Raw genomic sequence first — 12648 nt, forward strand, 5'->3', positions numbered from 1 at the left:
CCCGACCACTCTGCGTTTGTAACAACAAACGGAAACTCTAGTTGAGTGGTCGGGCACAACCCGACCACTCTTTGAATCTGTTAGAATTAATCTTTCTTTCTTTCTTTTCAGTACAGCACGTTTCCGCGGGTTTTCTCCTAAACGGTTTATGATATGAACTTGTAACTTTCAATATAAATCGACCCTCATCCCAAGTGGTGCATATTACTCTTACGTTATTATGACGTCATCGGGTGTCAAATTACAAGCGATTTTGGCTGAAAAAGTGACAAATTACGTTCATTGATAACTCTTGAAAAAAGTAATCAATGATGTTTGTATTCTGTAATCAGATAGACCATTAAAGCTATAGTCCATCATTTGCAGCCATCCGTAAATTAACTGGCGTAATTACTGTTGAAAAACAAACTTGGTTGAAAGATAGTAAGGGAACTAAACTCCCTAAGAAATTATTCTTTCTGGGAAGCTGTCATTTTGAAGTAATCAACGAAAGAAGGCATTTCCAACGGTGATTCTTAAGAAGCACCGTAGGAAAATTTAAATTAGTAGTTCGTTTTGTTATTCAGCGCAGTGCGCACAAGTATTGGAACGACGCACACGCTCGCGCAGTTGTTATAATTCGTCGGATCAGTGCGCGACGCCGCGTATAGCTGCAATTCAAAACAATTCAAAACATGATTCAGTAACTTTTGATTTGAAATTGAGATCTTAGAATGCTGCTTTTCTCGGAATGTACAGCTGAAGCTTAGCTGAAACTTCATCAGGTTAGTTGCTCAGTATCCTTCATTAGATTTTGAACACTTTTGTTGCTTCAAACGAACAAAATGCACTAATTACAAATGATGGACTATAGCTTTAATTGATAAACATTTTTTGTCGGGTACGTAAACTCGCTTGACCTTTACTTCCGGGTCTACCGGGAGGTCAAAGTTAGGTGAATTCAAAATGAATACGTCAGCCTGAAATCAAAACAAAGCAAAATTTCTTCCGAACGGTTTACGGTACAATCACAAAAACTTATACGAACTTGTACCATGTTAGGAAGATGTAATACATTTTGTTACGTCATCATGATATCATCAGGTATTAAATTACATGTACAAGCGATTTAAGGGCAAATTTTGACAAAACAGTTTGTGCTATATCTTTTGAATTAAATAGAGTATCGTGTTCGTTTTTTTGTGAGGTTGTAGACTATGCCGTGAGAAACATTTCTTGTTTCCGGACACAAAACCGCTTGACCTTTACTTCCGGTGTTACCGGAAGTGCAATGAAAACTGAATATAACGCCAAAGCGGAAGCATTTTACTACAGACATATATAGTGTTGCGTTCCCGCAAATTGCGCAGTTCACTTCCTTCCCAACCAATCCATCCATTCCACTCAGTGCACAGCGTAATGCTTGCAGCGATCCTGTGTGCCCTCACACAGGGCAAAGCTTTACCACAAAGTCTTAGACACAGGCACAAGTGTGCAGCACGTTGTACAGTACGCTATTGTATAGCGCGCAATGCACATGTAGTTACTTTCGTGACATTACTTCGCATTTTGGCTTCATGACCTTTGAAAATACGGTAATGCGGAAAATGAATTTTGCAGCCTCAAAATTACTTACTCCCCAAGTCCTTTTATCCCACAAAGTATAAAATATTTCAATGTTTTACAGCATGAACACTTATATGAAGTATTTACATGAAATGACTCTTAAAAATGCAGTACCTGTCTGGGCGTGGTATCCATACACAAAATTTATAAGAGTTGAAATGTGATTAACTCTTGCAAATTTCCATTTGTTGGACTTGATGGAGTTGCCCTTTAAGAAAAAAAGTTCATTAAAAAAAAGAAGATTTTATCACCAAGAATAATTACCGATCAAATTTTTCTCCCTGTCTTTTGTCTGTAGATAATGTTTGAGACATTTAACACACCAGCTATGTATGTTGGAATTCAAGCAGTGCTGTCTCTCTATGCATCTGGACGTACTACTGGTATTGTCTTAGATTCTGGTGATGGCGTTTCTCACACAGTACCAATCTACGAGGGCTATGCTTTACCTCATGCTATCTTGAGGCTTGATCTTGCTGGCCGAGACCTTACAGATTACCTGATGAAGATCTTGACTGAGCGAGGCTACTCTTTCACAACAACAGGTCAGTTCACATGTTATTGAAACTCCAGGGATATAGTCAATACCATACAAACATTGAATGCTTCAAATGGTGTAGTAAAAATAACTTCCTGAGGTGATCCATTAACGTTGTTTTCCCATAGACTCTACCCAATTGTTAAGTTTGAAAAAAACAAAAACACACTTAGGCCCCCAACAATTGGAATGTCATTGGCAGCTATTGAGCTGAGTGAGGACTAAAGATCACACACACATTCAAATACAAATGGGACTAAATCATTTGAGTCAAGACCGAAACAATTTTGGTTTTTTTTAATATGAGGAACAAGTTCACTCTCTTTTTCTGAAATATTGAGGGCGATTTTTGTCTGTTTTCCTTTGCAAAATTACATGCATTCTTGGAGGTGAGAAATGTTGTGTTTCATTGTATTTAATGGGTATTCATCAGTTCGACGCGGGTTTTTGTTTTTCCTACTCTTTTTTTTCTTCAAATGTCGGCTGATGTTGCAGGTGACGCTCTGATCCCCTTAAAACTCTCACAAATATCCTTCAGAGTGGATCTTTAGGTGACCTCGGTAAGGTCATAAGGCTTGAGAATTCTGCACCTACTTATGATCTCCACCGACATGAACATTCTTCGAGAAATTTTAATAGTCAAGACAAAAATCAGAGAAAACAGTAGTAACGTTAGACCATACAGCAACATCGACATGATTAAAAATGTGCAGCAGCAGGATTCCAGTCAAATCAGTGGGCTTGAAAAAAGAAACTTTTTAATTTTGCCGATGTGCACATCTATGGCAACGTGCGCAGACCAGAAACCGGAGACTTTTTTTTTTGGCCTGACATGTACTTTTTCCCTATGTTATTTATATGAAATAGAGCGAGCCACATATTTTTGAAAATATTGTTTTCCTAATTAGTAGCTTTCTTTTTGGCTCGCCCTTTAGATAGCTCATTGAAATAACTTTTCATTGTGGACATTTTGTCCACATCGCTTTGGATTTAACGTTGCTTTTATAAGAGTTTACTTAAGAGTTGTTCCGATTCCTTTTGTCATATTGCAGCCGAGAGAGAAATAGTTCGAGATGTCAAGGAGAAGCTGTGTTTTGTTGCTTTAGACTTTGAACAGGAGATGGCCACAGCAGCATCTAGCTCAGCTCTTGAGAAGAGCTATGAGCTTCCTGATGGTCAGGTTATTACCATTGGAAATGAGAGATTCAGATGTCCAGAGGTCATGTTCCAACCAGCTTTCATTGGTAATACCATTTCTAAGTGGTTCTTTTTTGTGTGTTTTATTGGCTGTTTTGGCAAATATGCCGAAACAGCCTTTGTTTTCGTTAAGATTTTTTATTTATTTATTTTTTTTCCTTCCCTTTTCTTTTTGTTCTAACCCAAATCCCATAGACTTTCTACACGGTATATTAACCACTCCACTTTTGACCTAAAACAAACTCGTATTCTGATAAAACTTACAATATATAACAACCCCATAAGTGAGCTTGTGTCCCGAAGAGTGACGTCATGATTACGTCATCATGGGTCACGTGACGTCATCCTAAACATGCAAACTTTAAGACCCTATATCTAAAGAACTGTAAGTCCGATTGGGTTGAAACTCGGTATGTAGGTTGACCAGGATGTGTTACAGGTAAAAATTGAGTTGACCTGGTCATCATGACGTCACCGTGTCATTTTATATTGTTTTTTTTGAAGTTTTGGACCTTTAATTCAAAATTCTTTTTGTATTATGTTTGCTAGGTAACAGGTATATTCACAAAATTGTAACAATTGTGTGATGTCATTATGACGTCATCAAAAACGCTATTTTTTGAAACATGTAAAAAAGTAAAACTGCTGCAAACTGCTTACTGACTGGATGGACCTGAAATATATAAATCTTAAAATTAATGTGGCCTGACGTTGCGAACTTAGCAAGTTCTTCTTCAGAGGCTAAAACAGAAATGACAGAGGTACATACATTAACATGGGGGTGCACACAAACATGCAGGGCTGAAAGAAGAAACACAAAAGGAGGATTAAGTGGGAGAGGTGTAGAAAGATGCAGGGGAGGGTGGATGAGAGAACAAAGAAACAGAGGGAGATGGCAAACCACAAGGGGTCTGGTGTGAACAGGGGAGGGACCAGAAAGGGGAAGGATCAAAGGTCACAGGGAGTGGGAACGGACAAAAGAGTGTGAGAGTGAAGGGATGATGCGGGGGGGGGGGGGGGGGGGGGGACAGTATTGAGGTGGAAAGGGATGAAAGATGGGGGAAGATGGGTAAACACAAACAAGGAAGACCAGATGGATTATCTGTAACAGAAGACAATGGAGGAAAAAAAGGATTAATCATTTCCAAGTTGGATGTTGAGACCAAGTGGTTGAATAGTTCGAAGACGATTCATCCACACTTTCTCTCTGCTGAGGCGAACTGAGTCCTTGCGATGGCCAAGAGATTCAATGCCCTGCAAAATCATATCAGAAATGGAGTGGTTAGGCAGGTTGAAGTGATGACCAACAGGGGTGTCTAGTTTCTTGGTGTTGACCGTTGACCGGTGGGCATAGAAACGCTTCTTGAGCGTATTCTTAGTCTCACCTACATACTGCACTCCACAGACCCTGCAAGAAATGAGATATATGACATTAGAGGTGTTACAAGTGATGTTACCAATGGTTCTGTGGGTAGTGACAGAAGAGTAGCCAGAAAAGGAGTCAGACTCCTTGATATGAATCTGGCAGACAACACATCTGAAACTGCACTTGAAAGTACCATGCTGGGTGGGAGGGGATGCATCTAAGGATGGGACTTCAGCTCGAACAATCATAAAAATGTTGAAGTTTTTGGTTCTAGTTAACTTGGGGAAAAAAATTAAATGCAGTTGTCATGTATCATCTTTATAACTTCAGTTAGGTTCATATCATTGCAGTATATTTTATGATTTTATTGAGGAATTTTAATTCAAGGAAATGTTTAAGTTTGTAATTGTTACATGTACATGTATACTGGTATAACATGTACGTGTGTGTATACCGGTATAACATGTACATGTACACTATGGATTTTGGGGATGTGCATGAGCTTCTGGTTTGATCTTTTAGTTTATGGGGTTGGAGTAAGGATGGGGTAGGGGAGGGTGGGGTGGGGTGGGTTGGGGGGGGGGGGATTGGGGGATAGGGTTGGAGTTAGGGTTTGTGTGAGTAGGATGAGTAGGGGAGCTAGGATGGGTGGGGCGGGGTGGGTTGGGGTGGGGAGAGGGTTTGGAATACTGGGTTTGGGTGGGGTGGGGATTTGTAGGGGTGGGGTGGGAACAGGTAGGGAGAGACAGGTAGGGAGAGGATGGGCATGGATGTAGGGGTTGGGTTAGGAGGGGGTTGGGCAGGGGGCGGGATATAGGATCGGAGTAGGGGTTGGGTTGGGGATGTGTAGGGATGGGTAGGGATGGGTTGTTGTAGGTGTTGGATAAGGGGAGGGGGCAGTATAGGGATCAGAGTAGGGGTTACATAGGGTCAGGTGGGGATGTATGGGTGGGGGAATCGGGTGGGCGGGATATTGGAATTCGAGTAAGGGTTAGGGTGGGGATGTGTAGGGGTGGGTAAGGACAGATAGGGGAAGATAGGGTAGGTGGGTGTAGGGGGTTGGGGTAGGGGAGGGTACGGGTCAGGGGAGGGGGAAGGAGATAGGGATTGGAGTTTGGGTGGGGTTGGGATGTGTAGGTGATAGGGTGGGGATGGTTAGGGGAGGATGGAATGGGTGTGGGTAGGGGGTTGGGAGGGGGAGGGGGCGGGTTGGGGATGGGGTAAGGTTTTGGGATGGGGTAAGGTTTGGGGGAGGTGGTGATGGTGCTGTGTCTACATGTACATGCATACCCATTCTTGTTATGCATTTGTGGCGACTACACAAGAGTTTTCCCATGGTAATACAAGTACGGGGACCAGAAGACACTGTTGGGGCTGCAAAAATCCACAACTGGGTCCTAATTACCCTAACAATGAAAAACTCCCCCATAATTCAGTGACGGCTAACCTATATACATATGTATTTATTAGGTAATCTGTTAACTTTTTATGTTGACATTTAAAAACTGACCCCTACACCTAGGCACATCAACAAGAATCCTGATCCCCTTCCATCATGCCCATCCCCAACCCTACCTTCAGCCTCCCTTCCTGCCTTGGACAGCGAGCCATGGCGGCTTCGCCGTTCTAGTTAAAATGCGGAAAAGCCTGTGTCCTGTTCATCGAACAGGCATAGGTCTAGTTTTTCTTACTTTTTCTTCTTGTTCTAACCCAAATCCCATAGACTTTGTACATGTTTTATTGACCGCGGCACTTTGGACCTAAAACAAACTCGTATTCTAATGAAACTTAATAAATGTAAAGACCCCATATTAAGTTTGTGTCCTGAAGAGTGACGTTATGATTACGTCATCATGGGTCATGTGATGTCATCTTATATGTGCAAACTTTAAGACCCTATATCTAAAGAACTGTAAGTCGGATTGGGTTGAAACTTGGTATGTAGGAAGACCGGGATGTGTTATAGGTAAAAATTGAAGTGACGTCATCATGACGTCATCGTGTGATTTTATATCGATTTTTGAAGTTTTGGACCTTTAAGCCATATCTCACAAACGCAATATGTTAAATTCAAAATTCATTTTGTATTAGGTTTGTTAGGCAATACGTATATATACATACACATTTTTTAAAATGTCTGACGTCATGATGACGTCATAAAAAATGCGCTTTTTTGAAACACATTTAAGGGAATGTTCGATCGTCATGAAACTTTATGGGTGGATAGATAATAACACCAGTACACAAAATCTTGACTGACGTCACGATGACATCATCGGTAGATTTTTAACAATTTTTAAAAATATTTACAATTTTATTCTGCTTACAAAATTTAAACACTTTTATTCATCCGATTGGTTTCAACATCAGGGCTCGGTCATACTGTACTTTCAATGAAAGACATCTCTTGGATTGATGTTGAAACTTCCGGTAAACTTTTGAGACCATTTTTACCCAAATGTGTGACAAACATGCTCCTTTGAAACAAATTAAAATTCCTAACAGGATTCCTAACTGGTTCAACGTTGAGTACCTTGTTCTTAGAAAAGAACTGGAACAAACTAAAATTCATGCTCAAACCACCAAATCTCAAATTGATTGGGATGCTTTTCGTCATTTGAAAAAACAGGATCAATAACTTAGCCAAAAAGTTAAAAATTAATGTTCGCAAGGTCAGGCCACATTAATTTTTAGATTTATATATTTCAGGTCCATCCAGTCAGTAAGCAGTTTGCAGCAGTCTTACTTTTTTTCAAAAAGTTAAAGCGTGAATTCTATGAATCGTCTATTAATGATGCCATAAACTTCGTACACAAGCGCGGAAGTGGCGTCAGGTTGCAACATTTTTCCCTGGCGTGTTTAGCATGTGTATCGCCACACCCGTACAACCAAGCCATTTTGTGTGTATAGGCTCCTTACGACAAAATGGATAGTTCAGACGATGATTTCTTTCTGACTAAAACTAGTTTTTGCAGTGACGGCGGCGAATGTGACAGTGAAGATGCATTGGTAATTTTCGGAAAACAAATTTTCACGCAGACGGTCCTATTCAGGCTCATTATGGAGAACAGTTGTCCGACGTGTTCAAAGTGTGGATTTGTAATTCCGAATCCACACTTTCATAAAGATTCGTCGGTCTGAATCCACACTTTGTGACCAGTGTAAGAGATTCGTAGATCCGAATCCACACCTTAACAATAGTGTGACGTCATAGCAATGGTTTAAAATGGGGCAAACTGCTTGGCCTCTCGTTTTGGTTGCTTGAGAACTGCTCATGCAGACAATTTATGCGCAGGATTCAACATTATACATGTAGTCCTCTCAGGTTGAACGCAGAGTTTTTATGCAGTGCATGTGTGCTCTTGATTTTTTTCAGTGCAATTGTTTTGGGTGTGTGTATCTGTATATTGTTTGTTTTTACTGGCTGGTCCGTGATTATTTTTTATATATTTTAAGTGTTTTTATGTACTCTGCATTTTACTGTTTACTGTCTTTAGTGTTTTCTGTAATTGTAATTTTAAATGAATTGTTCTGTATAATTGCTGGGCACCTCTGGAAAAGTAGCTACGCCCTATAGCCCGCTATCTCCAGACACCCGGCACTCAACACTGAAAACAGCTGAGCCCCAAAACTAGACACACAACCAGCTAGTCTCTCACCGAACAATGATCACCACTGTAACAATCAGTCCCAAACAACAAAACAGCGCGCGCTCACCCAGGCACGCAATATATACCAGGTACGTGTAGACGCTAAGTCACGTTTACGAACCACGTGCATGTACTAACCCTATGGTGCGCTAAACCTATGGGAATTGTTAACCAATCACGCATGTCCAGCAACTTACGGAGCTCGTAAGCTCCACCCAGTCACTGCACACAAGTGATTAAGCGTTAGTGCTATGATATGACGTCACAAATAAACAGTTTCCGCCACAAAGGCCTGAGCATGGCAGAAAATGTCCCCATACTCTAAAGCCATAATACAAAAATAAAAGGAAAGTGTGAGCATCTTAACTTCTTCTAAATAATTCAATATAAAACTTAAAGCTTAACTTAATCTTTAAAATTCATAAGAAAACATAAGGCTTAACTTCTTCTTTAAATTACAATGTAAAACTTAAGGGGGAGCCCTGATATCAAAGTTCATTAAATATTCACAAAATATAACATGTACTTTACTTACATGTACTTTACATGTACAAGTGCTTCACATGTGCAAAATATAACATGTACTTTATCTACATGTACATGTACCTTACATTTACCAGTGCTGCACATGTGCAAGAACACCAAATCCCAGCTCATTAATTATTCACAAGATTTTTGTGCATGGTACAAGGTGTCGAAAATCCATGTACCTGTACAACTTCCCCAAAATTTTGCTAATTAAATATTCACAAGAAATTTAAGGAAAAACTATACTCTTCTAGATCATATTTAGTTCATTAAATATTCACAAGGAATTTAGGGGAAAATTTGCACTGATTTTAAGGGCAGAAATTTGAGGATAATCTTAGACTGGTGGAATGTACACTAAATTTGATGGCAAGATATTCGCAAATCCAATTTTACATGATTTAACAGGATAAATTTTACAGAACCTAAACCAAGATTTTTTTCCAATTAAATTTAAACTTTTTTTTTTCTTTATCGACAAACTTTTACAACAAACATTTTTAGAAAAACTTTTTAGAAAACTTTTAAGAAAACATTTTAGAACTTGAATATTAGAACTGTTTAAAACTATGTAAAACTGTAGACAATTAGTTCAATACACAAAAAAATTAAACTGGAACGCGTCGTTCACTGGAGTCGACGGGACGCCCGTTCTCATCAGCGGACACTTGCCTGTAGCTCATCCGGTAGTTCTCTTTGGAGACAATGATGTTGCCACACGGCCATGTCTGAGATGATGACTGGACCCGCACAGTTGCCGTCCTTATCCTTTTTCGGGGGGGGGGGGAATGTCTTTCTGGAATGGGGTACTTTGGGGCCTAGTTGGGATGCTCATGCCACCTCTTCCAGTGGGGGGATGGATGGAGGATGTGGGGGATGAATCAGGGGAGGCTGGAGCCTCTTCCCTTAGACGACCTCAAAAACACATCTCAACAATAACCATTGTCCGTGACGGGCAATGGCCCGAGCAAGTCTCTTGCTACTCGTTCCTTCGGAACACGAACTCGATAGTACCGTAGGGACGCAACCTTCTTTTTAGCAGCGGACTTTCTCCTGGCACAGATATTGCAGCCTCGGAGAAATGACTGCACGTCCGCAGACATGCCTGGCCAGAAGTACCTGGCTTTGACTTTGGCCAGAGTTTTGTTGACCCCCAAATGACCACTAAGTTACCCACCGTGCAATTCTGACAGAATTTCCTCTCTAAACTTCAGTGGCAACACCAACAGCCTCCGGATGGACTTGACCTTGACCTTTAATCTGACCCGACAAAGACTTCACCAATTCAGCCACAGAGTCCAAAGTTTTGGCCTGCTTATTGAGACCACCTCGCAGCCTGCTCCTCGCTCCACATATTGACCTCACGACACGACTCAAAATGGCGGAAGTACTCCTTCCAGAGCACCTTTCCGCTGTACCAATCAGGGGTTATGTTTGGCTTGCGATTTGGTCGCTCCAAACTATCCATCTGACCCACATCACCATGGACTCGTGCCTCTCTTTTCAGTGGCCACGGACCCACTGACGAGATGTCAACTCGAGCTGAACTGTTGTTCTTTGCCTCGACTGGTCGAGTCGCAAAACTTAACAATTCGCTCTTCACCTGTGTAGGGGTTACCATCCCCATGTCACCAATGAACGGGTTGGTACTCGCCAAACCCCGTTCCACGCCACCTTCAGGGATAAACAACATCAGATCATCCTTTTGATCATATGTCTCCCTGGCAACAGGCGTCGACTGCGCTCGAGGGAATATCCCTGAGCTCTGTCCTTTCTGAGGTGTACTTTCCATGAAAGTCACCTCCCTCCCCACTTTAGGGGCTGACTCAGGCACCACATTTGCGCCTGAAACTCTCTCTGTTGCTCCAGAGACATACCCGGAAGTCTCTTTGGGCAACCTGAGCTCAACATCGGAATCAATCCGATGGAGCACACGCCGATTCGCAGCTGGCGTGCCCATGTTTCCTTTCTTTTGGGAAACACCCGACTGCAACTCCATGGCAGCCTTCAACTTCTTTACAATGAGGTCATTTTTCCACTGCAGAAATTGGGCTTCCATACGCAGTCTTTGCACCTCGGCCTCAGCACTTGAGGTGCCCACTCGACCCTTCGAGCCTTCGCTCATGATTCTACAACAACCACAAAAATAACCACAGAAATCAACAACAATAATTCAACAATTGTGCAATTCAATTATTCAACAGAGAAATCAACTTAATCATTTACAATCATCCCACTTCTGACACCATTTGTGGCGGGAACCCCCCGGGCCAACCTAAGTCTGTTAGGATAAGTCTGACTCCTAGTGGTGTGAAAACAATCCTCCCAAACCAAGGCTCTTCCCTAGACGAGAGATCACTCAAGATGAAATCATCGTAGGGCATGTGACATCATGTGATAAACTTTATTTTTGGAAATATTCTAAGCATTGTGAACAACCTTTAACTGTATTAAACACTCTAAAAAGTGACTGCAAAGGACAAACATAGCATAAACATTTAAAAAATGCGAAAAAGCCCTATGTTAATTCTGTTTGAACAGACATAGCTCTAGTTGTTCTGATTTTTTTTCTTTCTTCTTTTTGCTCCACAAATCCCATAGACTCTGTACACGATTGTAGTACACGCCACTTTTGGCATTTATCTTTGTCCTACATTATTCAAATCATATGCATTGTCCTTATAGCAAAGCTGTGTCCCGAAGAGTGACGTCATGATTACATCATCATGGGTCATGTGACGTTATCACAAACGTGCATATTTTGAAGTGCTATATCTACAGAACTGTCATTCCGATTGGGTTTGAAACTCGGTATGTAGGTAGACCGGGATGTACTTTAGGTAAAAATTGAGGTGTGATTGGCTGTTTCGGCAACCAGCCGAAACAGCCTTTGTTTTCGTTAAAGGTTTTTCTTGGCTGTTTCGGCAACTGGCCGAAACAGCCTTTGTTTTCGTTAAAGTTTTTGTTCTTTTCTTTTTTTTCTTCTTTTTCAGCCATTCCCCATAGCATTTGTACACGTTTTCATAGTGGAAGGCACTTTGGGCACTAAAATCAATCCGATTGACTTTATACTCGGCACTTAGACCAGCATCTGAAGATGTGTATAAAGCACGACAGGTAGCTTTTCATTGTAATGATATGGTCTCCTGGAGAAGATTGCGGACAAAGATTATAGCAGGTATAGCCGTGGCAAAGAAACAGTATTATGCCACTCGGGTTGCAAAACTCACACAGAGTAAACCATCGGCTTGGTTTCACCAAATTCGCATGCTTACTGGTAATGACAAAGACCATCCGTCAGTGTATATTCCAGGAGTTGATCCAGATAATGCGTTCATGATAGCATCTACTATTAATGAACATTTTGTATCAGTTGCATCAGATATGGATTGTGTTGACCTTAGTAGACTCCCAGCATATTTACCCTCTTCCCAACCTTGCCCGTATTTGTATCCATGGGATGTTTATAAGTCGCTCCAAACTATTAAACTCATGTCTACAGCTGGAGGGCCTGACAATATTACAGCACGGTTAATTAATCATTTTGCCATCAAACTCGCTACTCCCCTTACTCATATTTTGAATAAATGCTTCCAACAAGGAAGAGTGCCCAATGCTTGGAAACGAGCTATTGTGATACCCATACCCAAGTCCAGCCCACCCTCTGTTGACAAGTTAAGACCGATATCTCTGACTAACCACTTCGCAAAGGTTGCGGAGGGATTTATTGCAAAGTGGTTGTTGGAGGACATTGGCCCCAGGTT

At 41.3% G+C, this 12648-nt stretch overlaps 1 protein-coding gene across 1 annotated transcript; it reads left to right on the top strand.

Moving 5' to 3' along the window:
• Window positions 1-1891: 1891 nt before the first annotated feature.
• On the top strand, window positions 1892-3893 carry LOC119735049 (actin-like). Its single transcript, XM_038208740.1, has 3 exons — window positions 1892-2150; window positions 3196-3460; window positions 3890-3893. Exons 1-3 carry the CDS (start codon window positions 1907-1909, stop codon window positions 3891-3893), a joined length of 513 nt encoding a protein of 170 aa, XP_038064668.1. The 5' UTR covers window positions 1892-1906.
• The last annotated feature ends 8755 nt before the right edge of the window (window positions 3894-12648 follow it).

Source organism: Patiria miniata, unplaced genomic scaffold (assembly GCF_015706575.1).
Source record: "Patiria miniata isolate m_02_andy unplaced genomic scaffold, ASM1570657v1 HiC_scaffold_28, whole genome shotgun sequence".
NCBI classification, from domain to species: domain Eukaryota; kingdom Metazoa; phylum Echinodermata; class Asteroidea; order Valvatida; family Asterinidae; genus Patiria; species Patiria miniata.